Source organism: Camelina sativa, chromosome 4 (assembly GCF_030686135.1).
Source record: "Camelina sativa cultivar CO46 ecotype springtype chromosome 4, ASM3068613v1".
Lineage (NCBI taxonomy): Eukaryota > Viridiplantae > Streptophyta > Magnoliopsida > Brassicales > Brassicaceae > Camelina > Camelina sativa.
The window spans coordinates 5,746,938-5,768,352 of NC_141883.1; the positions used below are offsets into that span (position 1 = coordinate 5,746,938).

Below are 21,415 nucleotides of genomic sequence, written 5' to 3' on the forward strand. Positions count from 1 at the left end.
AAAATGAAAAAAAAATACTGAATTAGAAATTATTTAATTTAAAACCTAATATCATTTAATCATTTTTGCTCTTGAATCCATGGTATATAGAGCAACAACAAAAAGAGGTATAAAAATCTTTCAAGAAAAACAAACAAATACACAAAGAGAATGGCAGAATTTGTGTTCGGTGCTATTGTGGGTGTAGCTGGATTATGGAAGTTAATGGGAACTTTTAGGGAAGAAACTTCGTTAAAAAGTAGTAATTGTCAAACAGAACAAAGTACTATAAGCAAAGGATGGATAATGCTAATATTCATAGGGCTTGTAGGGTTGGTGTTCTTAAACATGAATGCTGAAAAGATTCAACATAAAGCCCAAGAACAAGCTCCGGTGTTTGTGATTGCAGGAATACTATTATTTCTTATTTTTATCCTTCATCTCAAAGGTGTATTTTAATCTCTCTTAAGCTTTTTTTTTTTTTTTTGGTATCATAAGGAATTTAGAAATATGGCGCTATATCATCGAAAGCAATAGCATAGTATAAGCATGGGATTGTTCTTGTTGTTTTTCACAATTCTTTCAACATCTGTTTCATAATTAAAAACTTTAATTCTAATTTTTAAACAAATTGTAAGTGATTTATAAATTGTAAAATGTCCTACTCTCCAACCAACCAAACCCTAAAGCTAAAAAATCTACATCAATTTAAAATGAATAAATTTGTTTTTCAGTGACAATGGTGTTGTTCGTTTCATTATCGTAAGCGGCAGCGGTAGCGTCTGCGACTGCGGCAAACGTTAGTTGTTGTTCGTTTACCGCTACCGCATAAAATATGTTCGTTTTGCTACTGTTATCGCTGCTGCAGCCGCTACCGTTTGTTTTGTGTTCGTTTCATAGATGATGCGGCAATTTTACATTTAATTCTTGTTTTATTTTTGTAAATTTGTATAATTATATTTTCAATCAACAAGATATAATTTAAATATATTTACAACCATAAGAAATGTTTATTTTGCTAGTAATATTTTTTTAGTTAAATCTATAATTATAACAACATATTTTGTGATAAATTATGAGCTAAATTAAAACAAAAATAATAAACCAAATAAAATGTGACCATATAAGAGTTGCCATAAATTTTCCATTAAAAACCATATTAATCGTTCATAACACAAACACATCAAATGCCAAATAAAGTGTGACCAAAAACCAAAACTCTCATAACACTACACATCATCAAGGTTCCTTCTAGTTCTAAGCTCCAAAAATATAATCTTATCTTCAACACTAGATGCATGCTCACGCTCCAACATCTGTTCTACTATTCTATTCTTCTTCTCAAGAGCTTGGTCCATTTGACAGCAGCTTCAACAGCCATATCTTTCTCCTTACGCTTTTAGATATCTTCTTTCTCAAAACACTTGAGTTGTAACCTGAAAAATCATCAAAAGCCAAACAAACAAGTGTTAAACAACTGTAAAATCATATGAATTCATTCACAGATCAAAACCAAACACTAAGATAAAACAGATGGAATGAAACCATAAAGCTACTAAATTCTTCTGTTGTGATGCAGACGACAACAAAATTTTGATCAGGAAAAAACGTAATGAATGGACGTTATGGTTATGGTTCACTAAGTTCTAACTTAAGTTCTAACTGATTAACAAGTTCACAAATACTATTCAACCATTAACAAGTTCACTAAGTTCTAACTGATCCGCTTCTCACTGTTTATGGTTTTCTTGCTCTATTGCCATTACCCTTCTTATTTTTTCTTTTTTTTTGCGACAAACTGATATTACTTTTCTTTTGTTCTTGATCACTTACAATATACATCCAGCTAAATACCAACGTTTATTATTCTCATATGAGGGGTCTCTCTGACCTAAAGATTGAATCAAACTTACTTACTAAACTTTCAGATTTCTAAGTTGTAGTGGAGGTGAGAGCACAACAGTAAAATTATTGGCTATGCTTGTTAATACTCTAGTTATGTATCTACAACATTGGAGCAAAGAAGCAGAGAGAGAGAGATAGAGAAAAGGGTACTAACTTGGGCCAAGAAAAGAGATCGAGACTTGAGCAAATCTGACTTGTCTTTGAACCTTAAAAGGCAAAACCTATAAACCCAAGCAACCATCAATTTTAGAACCTTTCATTTGAATAATTCTAGTGTTAAAGTGAACTAACAATTCAAACAAAAAAAAAACATATTTGCTCACACACAAACACTAAGAGACAAGACAAAAACCCAGAATTCCAAAACCGATGTTCAAAAACCCAGAATTCCAAAACCAATTTTGTAACTAGTGAGCCAAGCGATAGAGAGATGGGGAGATGGAGAGAGAGAGTGAAGATAGAAATTGTACCTTTGCAGATTGAACAGGGGGTCGAAGAGAGAAGAGGATGAAATAGAGAAGTTGTTCACCGAGCTTTAGCAAACCCAGAGAGAGATAAAGATGGCAAAGCTTAGAGAAGAAGGAAGTAGAACCATGGTGGCGACCGGCGACGAAGAAGACGACAGTTCATTTAGGGTTGGTGGGTTTGTAAGTTTTTGAAGAAAACAAGGGTATTTTTGTCATTTACCATATACATCGCAATTTTTTAGTGGTTGACATCGGATTTAATCAGCGTCCAAAATTTTTAACCGCAAAACACTGCGTCTGCCGCTGTGTCATGCTGCAGCTACTTGCGGCGACTAAACGAACAGCTATATTTACGTCTGCCACAACCGCACGTACTTGCGATGACCAAACGAACAGCCCTAATATATGTCTGATTTTACACAAAAATAAGAAGTAATAGATAGATGTTTCTATAATCTTGTAATTGTAATGGTACCACTTTTGTTTTAAACTCACAAAAAGTTCTTTTAAAAATACTTAGATATAAGAGAGCCCATTTGTTAAACCAAAAAAAAAAAAAGAGAGCCCATTTGGCTAAGCTGTCTCCCTTTTCTTCTGTATAGATTTTTCTCACAACAAGCTCATATCTATACTAATATTTTTGCAGCAGTTTTTGCTTAAAAATACTTTTTGGAAAGTTTTTACATTTAATGCATTGACTTTAATATTAGTTACCAAAAATTTCAAAGTTAATTTTCGGTAAGATTTAAAAAAATAAGGAAATCTTTGTACTTCATTCAAACATAAATATATGATTTCCTTTCATTTTTATTTGAATTTATATTTAAATTATTTTGAATTATTTTATAATATATTTAGTTAATAAAAATTGTGATTTTTTCCTGCAAATGATGTAATAAATTTTTTTAAAAACGGACATATATTACTCAATAGATGAATAAAAAATACGGGTATAATATCTCACATCACCTAAAAAAATTGGGCAATAGTTCAGAGTCATACTATAAAATAGACCAAAATGATTCATTATACAAATGAGTAGAAAGCTTGATTTATCAGGCATTCAAACTTAAAAGACTTTTATTTGGTTTATTCAGGTTCTTTATTTTAAAGATTTTTTAAAAATTTAATATTATAAATATTTAAAACTTTTAAAAAGTTAAATATTTATCTTTTCTGAAAATTATAAATATTATAAATATTTAAACTTTTTAAAAAAGTTATATAGAAGACCTTTAAAATATTAATAATATATTTAAACTTTTACGAAACTTCAAATATGAGAAATACTCAACCGTTTAAAAAATTCTAAGTATTATAAGTATTTAAACTTTATAAGAAGCTCCAATTTTATAAAATGTAAATGGTTACAACCTTAATAAATAACATATCAACTCAATCTAATATTTACAATACAAAACAATAAATATTAAAAATTAAGATTATATAGTACGAGTTAAAATATCTCGGGACAGAGTTATATAGCAAGACGGGTTTTGTTGATATTTATATAAATTTAAAATATTATTAATTTGGTGTTAAACGAGTAAAACATCATTTCATTATTTTGTTAACACTATCGGTATCCAAGAATAAACATATCTAATTAAATTGATTAATAAATATTATGTAAAAATAAATTATATTTCAGTATTATATGGTTTAAACTTATAAATACAACTTATAATTTAAATGTTTTAGTTATAAATAATTTGTCTCGCGGTGTACCGCACGTTCTAATCTAATTTAAATAAATAAAACACTAGTTATTTAGGAACAAACTAATACCAGCAATACAAGACCAATCTCGCCAGAGTCACCATATATAACAATATACTTATCATCACTACTTTATTTTCTTATTATAATAATATAAATAGTATATACCAAAAGGAACATTGTTGTGACTTGTGAAAGCGGTTGTTGCGTTCCTTCCAAAAAAAAATCATGGTTTGAGAGTGTTAATGAAACATTTGGTGACACATTTGAAATCCAGGAGATGAAAACTGACCATTCAGCAAAGATAAGAGATGGTTGACCAAAACGGCAAAAAACAATGTTCCAAATTTGTTCACTATATTCACAGCCAAGTAATCATCTATAGAACGCAATGCAGTGTTTTTGAAGGTCAGATAAACGTTCTGCTCTCACATCCAATTCATCTAAAAAATAGTGAATCTGGTTTTGAGCAACTTCTTCTATTTTCCACTTGAAATTATTGTACCAAGGATCCTTAAGAACTGAACTTTAGGATCATATGAAGGGATGTCACTGCTCCATCCAATTTCGATGCTTTGTGAGCCATTGATAAGTATCATTAGAAGGATAGGTAGAATACTTAAAAACATATAACATATAAAATATATATTTAATTAAGACATGAAATAACTTGCATTTCTCGATGTATTTGTTTCCCAAAACATTCTCGTATTTAAGAATGTTTATCATCATCTTTAGGAAATCCCTTATATATTAATAGAAAAGCATTCTCACAAAAAGTTGATGTGTCACGGTCACATAGCTCTTGTGTCTTTTTTTTCATAAATACCTTTACATCTCATTATCATTTACATAAATATGTCATTGACAAATATAAGGTAATGTTAAAAAATCAAAGATTTAAGCAGCAATTAAAATCCAGTTCAAATATTTCATGGGTGAAACGTATTTTACAAAAAATAAACGCAAATTTGAATAAACGAAAAATAAATTTCACTTACATATTTTGTTTTACATAAAAAATCTTAAATCTCAAATAATAATTTTACTATAATATTTTATAATATTTCACTTACATATTTTGTTATAATGCGGGTTGATACCTAGTAGTAATCTTATTACTGACAGCATCGTGTGAATATATCTTCCATCAACATCATTTTTACCCTACTGTACAATGAATAGTGTTGCATTGATAAATGATTAGTATCACACAGTAAATAAAGCGTAGATAATTAATAACATGGAATAGAGCATAGATAAATTGTAACATCCCGGATTTTAGATTGTATTATTATGGATCCCTAGTTCAGTCCATTAAGGCCCAAGAAGAGCTAAGTCACAAAAACGACAAGGGTTGTAGTGTTTAACTGTGTTAACGTGTGTACACTAATATCGCCGTCCTTGTTTAGCAAGAGAGGAGAGTTGATGAACCCTAAAAACACACCAGAAACTTGATCGTTGAGTCTTGGAAAGCTTAAGTGTGTTCTTGTTGTTGGTGTTGTTGTCGGTAAGAAGGAAACGATGGAGAGACGTTGTTGTGGTGATGAGTCTCGTGGAGGAGAAGCTTACCGTACGGACCTGTTGTTCTCGCTAGTCACCGTCGAACACCATCATTGGTCAGTTAGCCACCGTGTGTCACCGGAGATGTCAGCCGCTGTTACCGGAGCAGCCGTAGCCATCGTTGAGGCCGTTATGGGTAAGAAAACCCTAGAATTGTTTTGTAACTTGGACCGGAAGTTTCTGACGTCGTTGTAGATCTAATCCTTGATTTGTTATGTTGTTTCATGGTTGAGCCATGAGGACCTAACCGCTGTAAGCTTTAATGGCCGTATCGAAGTCAAGCCGCCGATCAGATTTGTCAAGAGTAATTGTCGAGAAAGGTAATCGGCTGCACCTTGTCTTTGTTGTTGTGTTTTGTTAATTATTGAACCGGAAGGATAAACCAACTAAACCGAAACTTGATTATCGAACGTACGTGCATGAGTCGTGAGTTGGATTGTGACCTTAACGTGGTGTTTATTATATTTGGCTGGTTTAATCTCTTAACCGGAAGGAATTTAATCTGTTATAATTAATAGTATGACCGAGAGCTGAGATTGTTCATAAAACCAAATGTTGCGATCGTGAGGATTAAACTGTGGTATATTAAATTATTAGATTCTGATCTAATTAATTTAAACGAAGGAAATACCATAAGCATAAGTGATGAGACTTTGCTTTGGGACGAACTAATGGATTATTAATATGGATATGGTCTTTGATCGGTTATGATAATCCGTCGCAGACCGAGATTGTTGTTAAAGCGGAATTTATTGTTGGAAGTGCTAAGCCGAAGATGTGATTCATGTGGCTAAGGTGAGGACTAGTTGGTGTCTTCTACATATTTAGATGTGTTTGGATAGTTGCTTAGTCTAGGGTTAAACTGAGTATATCTACGAGTTGCATATATTATAAGTAACCGTATTTGTTTGTTGAGTGTATTAATATTTATAAGTATATAAATATATTTTCATAAAGTATAAGAAAGAAAACTAGTATCTTAGAGTTGGATATTGAACTAAAATGGTTATTTTATGTGTGTTGTTTGATGATTGTGTTAATGCATGTTTTGTTGAGGTAAAATAAGTGCTTATGTGTGAGGAGATAGGTGTCAAGGGCACGTAGATGCGGGTGAGCCGCAGAGAGTCCTGCAAGGAGAATTCCTTGTAGTTGTGTGGTGGTCTACGGGCGCGGAATGCGGGTAGATCAGGATGGCTGACGAGCCGACGTGTGTGCAGTGCTAGGAATAAGTGCTAGAGGCATGGAGGTTCCGTAAGCATGGTGCATGAAGAAGTACAAAAGCATGAGGGATCTGATAATGCACGAGGATAGCGTGTGTTGACACGTTGTATCCGACCCGTCTTTAGGGCGGTGAATATCAACTCAAGCGATTTTGGGAAGATCGCTTGGGCGGTGAATAAATGATCTTCCCGAAATCGCTTGGGCGGTGAATATTAACTCATTGTTTATGAAGTTACCATAAAACATCAGCGGATTGGACCAGCCAATATAATCATTTGGCTGAACAAATAAACGATTTTAGAAAACCAAATAAAATAAACAATTACACAAGTATTTTCGACTATTCTCCGTACCTTTTTCTCAAGCTAGTCTGTTTTAATGGCAATGTCCATCAAGATTCTTATAATGGTTATGTAATCCAAAATGCACCAACTTCAACACCGAAATTAAGCAAACATGTACCACCAAAAAAGAAAATAAAAATACACAATCATTTATATTGAACCGGAGACGTTATGAAACTGAGAAAACTGTAGTAAAACTTCTCCCCATCTCATCAAATTCTCTACCCCAAAAGAAAAAAAAAGTTACCGGGAGTAATAATTATTTAAATTACCTTCCTTGAATTACAAAAACAGAGATCAAACCAAGGGAAGGAGTCATTTCCTCCAAAAATGGAGCAAGAACAAAACTAAAACGGAAAAAAACCCGAAAAATATGTTCATCTATTTTTTTTTTGGAAGTTTAATACCTGTAGTTATTAAATTGGAAGATTAATATCTGGTTTAATTTCAATTGTCCTTAAAAACCATCGTTTAATTTTTTAAGGAAGATCGATGCTTGCGACTTAACGAGTGTTAAATCTAATAACGGAATCGTAACCATGGTTAGAAGATTAACCCACGTGGTTAATTAGAGGTAACTAAAGGACACTGTTGCCCTTATTGTTTTCCCCCAAATCGATTTCACAAGTCTAGAACCCTAAAACGGATTTTTTCTTCTCACCGTGAGCAAAACCCCTAAATCCGTTGAATGCGATGATTGTTACAGAGAGCGTTTGATTTTGTGGAGGGTACGACGCGATAACTACAGAGAGGTGAGGTATGTATTTTTTTGTTGCAATTTCAATGTTTAGGGTTCGAGTGGGTCGTGACTGAGGGTTCGTGGGGGTCGCGACTAAGGGTTCGTGGGGGTCGCAAGTTAGGGTTCGAGTTGGTTTCGAGTTCGACTGGGTCTTTATTAAAGGTTTAGGGTGGGTTCGAGTTCGATTGGGGATATAATCGATTTTGGATGTTGAATTAGGGTCCGTGGGGGTTGCGATTTAGGGTTCGAGTCAATTTGGGGATTTAGGGTTCGAGTCAATTTGGGTGTTTAAAGCGGGTTTAATTGGGTGTTGAATTAGGGTTCAATTATATATTGGGATCCCATTAGATATTTGATGGCTAATGAAATTTTTGTTTTTTTTTATTTTTTCAGTGGATTCGAACAAATCAAACTCAATATTCACTTTAGAGGAGATGTCACGTTCAATGATGGGTATTTTCTCTATGTTGGAGGAGAAGTGTATAAAGTGATGCTAATTGATCCAAACTTGATGACTTGGTCAATCTTCGACGAGGTTCTGCGCTGAGAATGAAGTATCGGGGATAGTAGAACAAGTATGGTACAAGCTTCCAAAAGAAGACATGTTTGCAGCAAGAGTTATCGAAACAGACAGAGATAGTGGGATTAGGAAGTTGTGTGCTGAAGCTGAGAGTGGTGGCGAAGTCGACATATTCATACCACAAGCTGTGTCTCAACCCTCTCTTATGTTCCCTCTGTCTCAACCTGGTGAGCAGTGTGATGTTGAAGTGCCTGAGATGTCTGATGAAGAGATTGAAGGAGATAAAAACGCTGATGTTGATGAGGAGCAAGGACAAGATCAAGGAAAAGATCCTATAGAAGAAGTTGTTGGGGGTGAGCATGATCCTCTACTTAGTGCTTTTTACGAAGAGATTAATAGGGAATCTGAGAGACAGGATCAGGGAGAGGTTGATGTAGAAGCTGCTCGTTACGAAGCTGAGGAAGAAGCTGCTCGTCAGGCAGCAGAAGATGTTGTGCATGAAGAAGAGGAGGAAAAATTTGAGAGGCAATGCATGGATGCTGAGCGTCCGGAACCTGCTATGGACACATATGAAGAATGGGATGCTTTTGACCGGTATGAAAGAGAAGTATCAAGAGCTAGTTACTCAAAGGATAAGCCACCTTACTTGTGGATTAAGCAGATGTTTCGTAATGGAGAGGAGTTCAAGGATCAGCTTTTAAGATATGTATTGAAGATGAATTATGATGTAAAGCTTTGTAAATGGGGTCAGACACAGTTGGCGACGGTTTGCAGACATGATAAATGTCCTTGGAAGATCTTTTGTTCTGTGGATAAGCGGGTAGGGAGATGGTCAGTGAAGACATTGGTTGATATCCATAACCATTCCGTGAGTGGGAAAGCAAGGATGTTGAAATAGGGTGTAATTGGAAGGTTATTCAGAGAAGAAGCAAGAAGAAGGCCGTCTTTGAGTTGGATTGACATCAAGGATGAGATTATGATGAGGTACACAATCTCAGTCTCTAAGTGGATTTGCCAAAAAGCAAGGAGGATCGCTTTTGACTTGGTGATACAAACACAGAAACAACAGTTTGCAAAGTTGTGGGACTACGAGAGAGAGCTGAAGAGGTCTAACGAGGGTACTCACATAGAGATTGTAACCATTCCGCAGGCTAGTGATAAGCAACAATTTGACAAGTTCTAGGTCTGTTTTGCGACGCTAAGAAGAACATGGAAGAATTGTTGTCGTCCTATTATAGGACTTGATGGAGCATTTCTGAAATGGGAATTGAAAGGTGAGATCCTAGCAGCTGTTGGAAGGGATGCAGACAATAGGATTTATCCTATGGCTTGGGCAATAGTCAGAGTTGAGGACAATGATTCATGGCCTTGGTTTGTTGATAAGCTGAAGAATGATTTGGATTTGGGAGTTGGCGATGGATTGACTGTTATGTCAGACAAGCAGAAGGGCTTAATCAATGCAGTTGCGAATTTGCTTCCAAATGCAAAGCATAGGCATTGTGCTCGACACATATATGCCAATTGGAGGAAGGTTTATGGTGACTACACACATGAGAGTTTTTTCTGGGCTATCGCATACAGTGCAACAGTAGGGGATTTCACTTATAACATGGAAGCTTTGAAAGTATATGATCCACCTGCAACTGAGGATTTGATGAAAATAGAACCGAGTGCATGGTGCAGGGCTTTTTTCAGTTACCATTCTAGCTGTTATGTCAGACAAGCAGAAGGGCTTAATCAATGCAGTTGCGAATTTGCTTCCAAATGCAGAGCATAGGCATTGTGCTCGACACATATATGCCAATTGGAGGAAGGTTTATGGTGACTACACACATGAGAGTTTTTTCTGGGCTATCGCATACAGTGCAACAGTAGGGGATTTCACTTATAACATGGAAGTTTTGAAAGTATATGATCCACCTGCAGCTGAGGATTTGATGAAAATAGAACCGAGTGCATGGTGCATGGCTTTTTTCAGTTACCATTCTAGCTGTGAGGATGTTTGCAACAATCTCTCTGAGAGTTTCAACCAAACAATCAAGGATGCCAGGAAGTTACCGGTTATTAATATGCTTGAGGAATGCAGGAGAATATCCATGAAGCGCATAGCTAAGCTGTCCGGTAAGACAAAGAAATGTATTACGTGGTTTTCTCCAAAAATTATGGAGATACTTGAAGCCAACTGCAAGTCAGCTAAGTTTTGTTCAGTCCTCAAAAGTGGTGAGACCAAGTATGAGGTGCTAGAGGGTTCTGGTAGCTACTGTGTTAACCTCCTTCAGAGAGAATGTGCTTGTAACCAGTGGAAGCTCACATGCATTCCTTGTCCACATGCCATCTATGTCATCACATAACACAATCGTGACTCAGAAGAGTAAGTAACGTCGAACTTCTTCTTCATATTTAATAAAGATCGTGACCCATAAGACTAATGTAATGTTTTATGTGTAGCTATGTTGATCGACATTTACAAACAAATGTCTGGCAAGATACATATAAGGAGAACATAGAACCTGTAAATGGTGAAAGGTTGTGGCAGAAAACGGGCAAAGGACCAATTGAAGTGCCTGATAAGAGAAGAAAACGAGGACGCCCAAAGAAGTTTAATAGGATAAAGGAGCCAGGTGAATCATCAACTAATCCAACTAAGCTTACAAGAGAAGGTAAAACTATGACTTGTAGCAATTGTAAGCAAATTGGTCACAATAAGGAAACCTGCAAACAACAAACAGTCCATTTACCTCCTCCACGCAAAAGGGGCAGACCACGAAAAAGTCTGGTAAGTAATCTGACTGAGTGAATGATGATAGTTTGATTTAGTATAACAATGTGAATGATGATATTTGATTTATTATAACATTTGTGATATCATGGTTGTTATAGGATAATGATGACCCTTGGAGCATCCACAATGCACCAAAGAGGTGGAAGGCTGCTCAAAGCCAATCGACACCACCTGTTGCACAAAGTCAATCTGCACAAAACCAAGAAGTTCCGCAGCATTCAAGTGCTCCACCAGCAACTAAAAAAAGTGGTACAGGACGTGCATGTGGTCGTCCTCCAGGACGTGGAAATGGTTGTGGCAAGACGTAAGGCAAAGGTCATGGCAAGGGTCGTGGCAAGGGTCGTGGCAAGGACGACGATGCTCCAAAACTGCCGGTCTTTTTTATGTCTCCTTGGTCTGATAAGGTGTTTGATGTTTGGCGACCTGAGAAAAAGTCAGATTAATCTATGTTTTAAACTCACTTGTAGGATGATTTCTGGTTGGGTGTTGTCTTTGTTTTCGTAGGATTCTGTTTGTTTTTGATGGTAGGATCCTACTTTTGTTCAAACTAACGGCTACAGATGAATGACATTACAAGTTTTTTGGATTTCATTGATAAGATGAGAGTTACAAACACACATAGGTAAACAGAAAACAAAAACAATGAAACCTCCCCAACATAACCTACTTCCCCATTGCAAGAATCATCCCAATTGCAACAATGAAACCGACCCAAGACAGCAAGATGAACCGTCGAAGCATGTTTTCCCTCTCAATAGCTGCCATTACTGAATTTTCGAGCTTCTTCTTCTTTTCATCCTCTGTCGAACCACTCACCCTTTTTTCATTCATTGCCCTAAGAGATTCTTTCAGCTGCTTGATCTCATCTCTAGCCTCTAGTAAGCTCACCTTTTGCCATCCATATGGTGAGTGTTCATCTGCCCACCTAAAGAATCCATGAACAACACATTTATAGAACCTTCTACCCGGATTGTCATTGGTCCATCACTTTGCAACAGTCGTAACTCTACCACAAGTGGTGCAAAGAGGACCCCAGCTCTTGCTTGAATTTGCATCAGACCCTGGACCTTGGCTCATTCTCTCAAACCTGATTTGATTTTGTGATTTTTAAAGCTTTTAGGGTTCTTAGACTTGTGAAATCGATTTAGGGGAAGTAGGGGAAGAAGAAGAGGGTAAGATTGTCTTTCGTTGCCTATAAATAATCACGTGGGTTAATCTTTTAACTATGGTTTACGATTCCGTTATTAGATTTAACACTCGTTAAGTCGTAAGCATCGATCTTCCTTAAAAAATTAAACGATGGTTTTTAAGAACAATTGAAATTAAACCAGGTATTAATCTTTCAATTTAATAATTACAGGTATTAAACTTCCAAAAAAAAAATAGATGACGTATTTTTCGGGTTTTTACCCAAACTAAAACTAGCAAAACCTTTTTGTACAAAACATTATCTGAAAATCATGAAACGAAGATAAAACTAACATCGGCATCTTTAGGGTTTAACTTATAAATATCTGTTGATTTCAATTTTGCACACACGCATTTATCTACATTTTGCCCTTGTACAAGTTTCATCTACATTTCTTATGCATGATCTTAAGATAATGAGAAATGAATAAAACACTAAACTTGGTTAATTAAGTGACAATAATTTTGTTTCAATTGTGGTTAGTGTTATTGTGGGTGCAGCTGGATTATGTAAGTTAGCACCATTTGAAATGTGCTAGCACATTTTGATCATAAATTTTTATCGAAATGCTAAAATCTCCTAAAATTTAAAATCTACATCGATTCAAAAGACATTTTCTTTTATTTTAATAATAAAAAGTTTTTAGAAGTTGGAATAATAAGCATTATAACTGTGACTCTGCTTCAGGTGGGGTGTGTCTAAAAAATTTCACACAAGACTAACTGTCAAAACCTTGAAAACTGAAAACTCCAGCAAAAATCTCCTATTGCGTCTACTTAACGAGGCGGAGACACAGGCGCATTAGCTTTCGCGAAACCGACCCACGCAACAACACCAATGGCTAGAATCACCCATCCCATCATATCATACTTTGCATCACTGTTTTTCTTATTCTTCACTACCTGTTTTGGGGAAAATACATCAACAACATGATATATCATGAGATTCAAACGTCTCTTCTCATATTATCTTATACATTGGATGCACTCATCAAGTATTGAAAAAAGGAAATGAGATGATGAGAATAAAATATAAAAGGATAATACCTTTGATGAGCTAGACGCTGCAGCAGGTTCAACAGCACCCATTGGTTGTGAGCCTAGGCCATGTTTGTGAACCTCCGCGTGCAGTTGTGGAGCCTATGCGTAGCATAAAATAGAAAAAGATTTGGTTACAGAACAGAACTTTGAGATGAGGTTTAGAGGCAAAAAGCACAATTCAGCTGCAATGTTCCTATGAGGAAAACAATTTGCCTAAACTTAGCATAACAGAGAAGAACAGCTGCAATATTCCCTTTTACAGGTTTAGAGAGAAGAACTTCGATTAAAGAACAAAACTTTGAGATATGGTTTAGAGGCAAAATGAACATGAATTTAACTGGCTGATGGTTTCTACTACTGTATAAGGTAAAAAATGGTACCTTGGTCGTCATGTCAAGTGATTTTAGGTAGTGTGGATTATCTGGTTGCTGTAAAGATCAAAGATACGTTTTTAACATAATACCTCAGAAACCAAAAAAACAGGATCAGTTTAAATCAACAATGATTCTGAATGGAAAGCAAAATCTAACCTCATCCACAGCTTGTTGAAAGAAATGAGCAGCTAAGTCAAAATTTTGTTTAGCTTCAGTCTCATCAGGAGTCAAAAACGCGAACGAAGTGTATGCATTCCCGATACACCAAACCGCTTCATCTTTCTTTGGCTCAATCGACAAAGCCTCTTCAAACTTTGTGATGGCATCTACACACACACACACACACACATAAACAATAATCAAAAATCAAATGGTAAGCAATCCGTAGATCATCAGACAGGAATTCCAAGTTTCAGAACAACACTTATAATCATAATTATATCCCTAAGCCGAAACCTATCTTTAGAAAGTGTAAAGAATCCTAAAACATCCGAGCCATTCGACACATTGAACTAAGAACTAAAGATTATGATTACAAGTTCTTGACACATTAACAACCATGTTCAAGAATCAAGATTCCTAAGCAGATTTGTTTAAGTGACTATATCAAATCATATTAGCATACATATGAGACGAAAGCAACCTAAGGAAACTAAAAAAAAGCACCTTGAAGCATTTGCTTTGCATCTGAGATACTGTGAAACTGAGCTAACTCCAGTAAAGCTCCTCCCCATCTCGTTAAGTTCTGCAAAAAAAAAAAAAAACCAAAACCATTGAATCACAAAGCAGAGATCAAAACCCTTGATTTTGATTTTGATTCCATGAATCGGACAAGAACAAAAACTAAATCTGAAATCATGAAGCGTAAGAGAGAAAACTAACATCGGCATCTGAAGGGTTAAGCTTGTAGGTCTCTTCTGCGTCTTTACGAATTTGTTCGAACAATAGCAACCTACCGAACTCAGCATCAGTATTCATGGCTTCTCAAAGCTTTTGTATTCCGTACAAAACTTGCCTTTTCTTCTCTCTCTCTCAGACCTACCTACCTATTCGGCACAGCGAAAGATCAGAAAGCGGCACTACGAAACGCAGCGTTTCATAGTGGGCTTATAATGGGCCTTTACATAGATGTAATACTTGTATTTGCTTGTAAAAGCCCAGATTCTTAACTTCGTGCCGTCTCAACTATTTGTTACGAAACTGTTCGCAGTTTTAAGCAAACCTTAATTTATTTAGGTGTTATTGGAGAGGTGATTTTTAAATGCATATGGAATTGGAAATTCTAAAAATCAAAACACATGGATTTTGAAATAACATGTTTTATCATTGGATTTGAATACTTCTATTTTACACTTTCAAATCCATTTAAAACATACTTTTGAAATCCAAAAACAAATCATTAAATGAATAACATGAGATTTTAACAAGTATTTGTAACTCATAGAACCAATAACACATAATTTTGATAAGTATTTTAAAATCAATAATTGAAAAACACATGATTTTTGTTTGGATTTCCAAATCTATTAAAATAATAAAACCAATAACCTCCTCACTACAAAAAAAAAGGCATGTTGCATCAGTTTAGAATGTATCAAATAAATAAATGATTTAAATTTGAATTACTTTTTTATGAATGATACAAAAATAACATTTAACATCAATTCAAATAACTGACGCCATAAGTAATCTGATTTACATCAATTCAGAAAAATTGATATAAATTGATATTAATTTACATCACTTTAAAATATTGATACAAAATATAATTTTACATCACTTAAACAATCGATATAATTTATAATTTATACTAACATTACTTAAAATAATTGATACAAATTTACATCAATAAAAATTTATGCTAATTATATGATTTCACATCGATTGTAAAAACCATATAGCTATTTAATTGTTTTATATCGATTAAATGAACTGATGTTATTTACTCTTAATTTGTATCAGTTAAGAAATTTGAAGCTAATAAAACAAACATGCATAATCATTAACAAATAAAATGAATATAAATATATAAATATATTAATTTATTAGTTTTTAATCATTTTCAGTTTTTTTAATCTCTATTTAAATATCTAATTACATTCTAGGTTTTTTTTAACTTACAAAATAATATATATATATATATATATATAATACTCTTTCTACCGTATATACACTGTTTGATTTGGCAATAAATACAAAATAATAACAATTAATTTATTAAAACCTTAAATCTTTATAAATTTTTGTTAAAAATTGTTTATGGTTCCGAAATAAACACAATTTCGAATTTTGTTTATATATCTCATGTATATCCTCAATTTCCATTTTAGAAAATGTGAAAAATATTCTTTTAAACAAGTAATAAATGTTTTAAATATTTTACCACAAAATAAAAATGGCATTTTCCTTAAAAATAACTAATTAACTCATTCCTTTTTTTTTGAGGGATCCTCAATATTTTCTTCTTCAATCTCACGTTCACTTAATTTATAACTGTTAGTTCTTCTCCATCTCATGCTCTTTTTATTTTTTGGGAGGTTTTTACTTTCTCAATTTCATCAATAAATCTACATATGTCGAAGCTTCGATTCCATTTATCTCAAAGGTTGTGATTACCCTCATTCTCATATTTTGCTTTGTTATAAGTTTTTGTTTATGTTCTAATCATGATTTTGTAAACAGTGAGGAGATTGACATGTATGTACTCCTACATGGTTTGGGAAAAGATAATGTAAAGGTATTCTTATACTTTCAAATAATATTTTCTATATCAAACAATATTCAAGAGATATAGTTATTTTTTTTGTTTTTTGTAGTATGAAGATATTCACAAGCACCATGATAATTCAAATGATCCTTTGCCATAGTCAACTTACAATCATTATTCTACATGTAGAAGAGGCATAGCTATTGTAGAAGAAACCGTTTTCAAGATGAAGGAATAATGTCCGCAAGAGTAACATGGAACAAAAGCAAGATGTGTTTCATAAACGCGGAAGGAATCATTGCTCAATTGTAATTTTGGATCATATCACTATTTTTTTTCTATAAAAAGTAGATGATGATGTATCTTACTAGGGTTTGAATAAGATTTGATGGTGATGTAATTAGTAAAGATTTAAATATACTTTTATTGAGATTTTAATAGATATTTTCAACTGTTTTTGCTATTCAAATTATAATGATTAATAAAAAATATTTTGCTATTCAAAATATAATAATTATTAAAAAATATGTTTTATTAATCAAATAAATTAGTAATACGAAAATTATATTTAAAAATTGAAAATAATATAATTATTGGAAATTAATTATAAAAATTGGCATTAATTTTTACATCACTACTTCTAGTTGATACAAAAATTTAACATCAATTATAATAATTGTTACAAATAGTAATATCACTTATATTAATTGATACAAATTTAACAACATTTATAATAAATGATACAAAACTTAACATCATTTTTTACAAGTGATACATCTTAACATCGATAACAATAATTGATGCAAATATTTTTTAAACTGATGCAAAATATTTGCATCACCAAATCATAAATCACTTATATAAATGATGTAAAACTTATTTGCATCAATTATACATGATGCAAATATGTAAAATAAGTGATTTAATACAACCTTTTTTTTGTAGTGCTCTAAATGTTTTATTTTCTTCCCTTATGTAGACTAACTAGGATTTCACCCGCGGTACACCGCAGAACTAAATTATAAATTACTGTATTTTAAATAATAATTTTTAATTTATTTAGTTTTCAGATTCTCAATTAATTAAATTTAGTCTAATTAATTTAGAATTTTGTTTAGAATTTTTTTTCTTCTTCCTACGTTTTATAAAGTGTATTACTTAATTACATTAATTTTTTTGTTAGATAGAATATAAAATTCTAGATTTGTTTTGTTTTCTAGAATTAAACATATATATATGCCTATATAGTATATATGTTAGTGTATATTTTTATGTGTATTTAATTTTTTTTTGGAATATTAAGAATGTGTCATAGTATGTATAATATTTTGTAGTTCATAGATTAAATAATTTATAAGTTAATTTTCAAAACTATGATTACAAATCTATAATATATATAAGATAAACTAATAGTTTTAGTGTTGGTTCTATTGTCCAAACCCGCCATGCTAGGCGGGTCAGACAACATGTTCAAAGATTTTTAGTCCACAAAAACTCATAATACGAAACTCGTGAAAGTAAAAATTAGTTTTAAATACGTTGAGACCAAAAATCTCGGCCACACATCTTTTTCCAAGATCGAAAATCAATTCGTTTAATGATTAGACCGATTGTTTAGGAAAATTGTGTATAGAGAAAATATTTTTTTGTAAAACTGGAAACTTAATATTAATTAAATTAATTATAAACTTAATATTTAATGTTAAAAAGAGTGGTTCCGTTTTGGAAATTTATTTAGGATGAGAAATCTTGTTTTAAAAATAGAAACTTAATATTAATTAATTAAATAAAAACAAATTAATAATTAATGCCAATAGCATGCTTGTAGATATGTATAAACTTCAGAATTTATTTCATAAATGTCTCCAAAAATATATATATATATATATAGATTATCGAATGACAATTAATCTGTCAAATATTTTATCAGATTTTGTTCAAATAACTTATTGTATAGTTTTTGTTATATATGGAATAAAGTGTAAGATATAATTATGAATATTTCCTTAGTCACAAGTGCTTTCTGAGCTTGCAATGTGACTAATCTCACCTGCCACATGTAAAATCACAGATAGGAAACAATAATTTATTAAAAGAAGATAAGAGGTTTGCAAAAAGGTAGAGAGCATCACATGAAAGAAGATTAATATGTTCCCCGAAACAATTAAAGAAAGCCATATTGTATAGTTAATAATAAAGTTATCGAATCAAACTAATATTTTAAAACATAAACGCATGTAACTGGATTTTAAAAGGTTCGAGAATTAGATACTAAAACAAGACTTGTTTTCAAATACCTAAATGGATAATGATAATACCTGGTTTGTTTTAATTACTTTAAATATATGTTCCTAATTAAAGTTTGATGGTTAATCAACTACACCCGTTGAAGGTGGGTGATTAGAATCAATTACGGGAAAAAGTGATACTACAATTTAACTTAGTAATAATGGTCATCACATGTGACCCATGACCCATGCATAGTTTCTAAAAAGTAGTATATATCGTCACATATATTGCAAAAATCGTTAATTTGGTTATATCATGTGGGATCATTTCTATGATAACAAATAATTATTTTCCTCGAAAATGTTTTATCACGATTCTACATATTACTTGTTATTTTAGCTAATCATTTAATTATTCGTATATGCTTTCTTTGTTAACTTACAATGTAGGCACGTGTATTATGAAGATTTTGAAACATATTTTGAGTACAGCGCGTTACAACTAGTTCAAATACCTATTATTATCATTTAATATAGTTAAAATAAAATATGGATGGGTGACTGATTCTAATAATAACTTGGGTACAATAATTTTAAAAACTAAAATCTCTTTTCAAAATCTATTTAAATAAATCTAGTAAGATTTTAGATCATTTTTGGGTAATTTTAATAGTATTTCAACATAAACTTTGTAATTTCCCTACCAAAAAAAAACTTTGTAATTTTAATTTTTTTTAATTATTCCAATATCTCACTGAAAATGAATATTTACTCTTAAATGTTCATCTAGTCCAGAACATCAAATTTTAGTTAGTACATCATCAAATCGTGATCAACAGAGTGTGAAAAAAAGTTCATCTATTAGATGATGTATTGGATGAAGCTTACAAATAAATGTCAAAACTCTACAAATGTGATAACAACTTTAACGTTATTTGTATTACTGTATTGATTACAACAAGAGTGCAATATAGACGTTTTGATCAGATTTTGTGCAATCAAAGGAAGACATGATCTTTGTGTAACAACCAATTGAATTTTTTGAAATATAATTATAAAAAAAGTTTGAGAGAAGTAACAGGTTATCCCACATGTATATGTAATTCTATATCTAGCCAAAAACATTTGCATATGGTATCTATTTAACCAGGTTAGAGATACTCTTCAAAATTTAAATCCATTGTAAATATAATTATAATATCTAAGGAAATATAATTTTATCACAAAGATATGAAATATGAGCGTCAATTTACATTGAAAATAAGTATTTACAAAATGCATTTGCAAAGATAATTAAACAAAATTCATATCAAATTATAGATAAAAAAAATATAGACATTTATGTATCTGAATTTTAGAAAATAAATTTTCATTTATAGATAATTTTATGAAATTTGCCATTCCTTTTACAATTTGAGCAATGAAAGTATATTAGAATGTTTATGCATTCAAAAAAATTCTCCATATGTACAAACCACAACAATACATCAATTTTTTCTTTTTGCTAAAATGAAAGAGTGGTTCTTGAAAGAGTGGGTGAGTTTCTACAAAACTCTCAGCTTTTTGTTCCAGCTCATAGACATATTTAGTTATCTTACGAAAAAACAAGATAAATTTAGTAGAAATAATAAATAAAATTAGGTACCTTACTCAAAATGATTCCAACACAAAGTTTTGTCAAATTTATTTTCTTTTAAATATACTATATAGTTAATACATGCATCCATACGATCAAACTAGAAAGCCAGAACTACAATTACTCTTATCAGCGTCATATATATGTTTATATTTTACTCTTCAGATAACATGACAAGTTGAGACAAACTCAAACCAAAATGAAAGACAACTGCAAAACAATCATTGTTGCTGTTAAAAATAAGAATAAGAGATAAATGATATTGAAACAAATGATGTGGTGTTTGCATTCACTATAATGTAGAATCAACATCCATTTTAAAGATGTGAATATTTTGGGGAACTTTTACAACAAAATGCATTAATAAAAAATTCATTAAAAATGTTAAGATATGTTTACTTGTTTAGATATAATTAATTTAAAATTTTAATATGTCACTAATTGAATATCCCTGCTGGATAAATATCTAAAAAACCCTACTCACTCTCTTTTATTTTACTAGATTTTCTAGCTAAAAGCATAATGTTTAAGAAATCATAAATGTTTTGTTATTTTTATAGAAAAATATTATAAAATATTTATTCAAAAAATAACTAATAGAAAAAAGACAGGAAAATACAAATGACCATACATGCTAGATAAAAAATAAATAATATATTCAAATTTGAAAAAAATATTATAAAATGGAACAAAAAACTTAAATATCTTATAATCTGAGACAAAGTGAGTATCAAAAAATATTTGAATTTTGTCCAAAAAGAAAATATCTACGATAAAACAAAACAACAAAAAGTTGTTATCACAAAGAAAAAAACAAACAAAGAAAAAAAAATCAAATACCAACAAAACAACCAAGAAAAACTTACATAAATTTCCAAAAATTAATAATCCTCACAGCCCACTGTTAAAATTTATATTTCATACCAAACCTATCTATAGTCTTGTAACCATTAAAGGTGGATATATTTATTTACTCAAAAATGTCCATAATCTGATTTTGGT

At 32.0% G+C, this 21,415-nt stretch overlaps 1 protein-coding gene, 1 long non-coding RNA gene and 1 pseudogene across 2 annotated transcripts; 1 reads left to right on the forward strand and 2 right to left on the reverse strand.

Moving 5' to 3' along the window:
* Window positions 1-1,109: 1,109 nt before the first annotated feature.
* LOC104779932 (uncharacterized) lies at window positions 1,110-2,609 on the reverse strand. The gene is made up of 3 exons (XR_766610.2): window positions 2,355-2,609; window positions 2,039-2,105; window positions 1,110-1,415 (listed from the first exon to the last, which is right to left on the reverse strand). It is a non-coding gene; the product is annotated as an uncharacterized LOC104779932 (long non-coding RNA).
* A 2,985-nt stretch (window positions 2,610-5,594) lies between these two features.
* Window positions 5,595-11,682, forward strand: LOC147945454 (uncharacterized; annotated as a pseudogene).
* A 1,346-nt stretch (window positions 11,683-13,028) lies between these two features.
* On the reverse strand, window positions 13,029-14,942 carry LOC104779933 (mitochondrial import receptor subunit TOM20-3-like). The gene is made up of 6 exons (XM_010504365.3): window positions 14,725-14,942; window positions 14,509-14,587; window positions 13,999-14,168; window positions 13,849-13,896; window positions 13,475-13,567; window positions 13,029-13,330 (listed from the first exon to the last, which is right to left on the reverse strand). Exons 1-6 carry the CDS (start codon window positions 14,818-14,820, stop codon window positions 13,205-13,207), a joined length of 612 nt encoding a protein of 203 aa, XP_010502667.1. The 5' UTR covers window positions 14,821-14,942; the 3' UTR covers window positions 13,029-13,204.
* Between the last annotated feature and the right edge of the window lie 6,473 nt (window positions 14,943-21,415).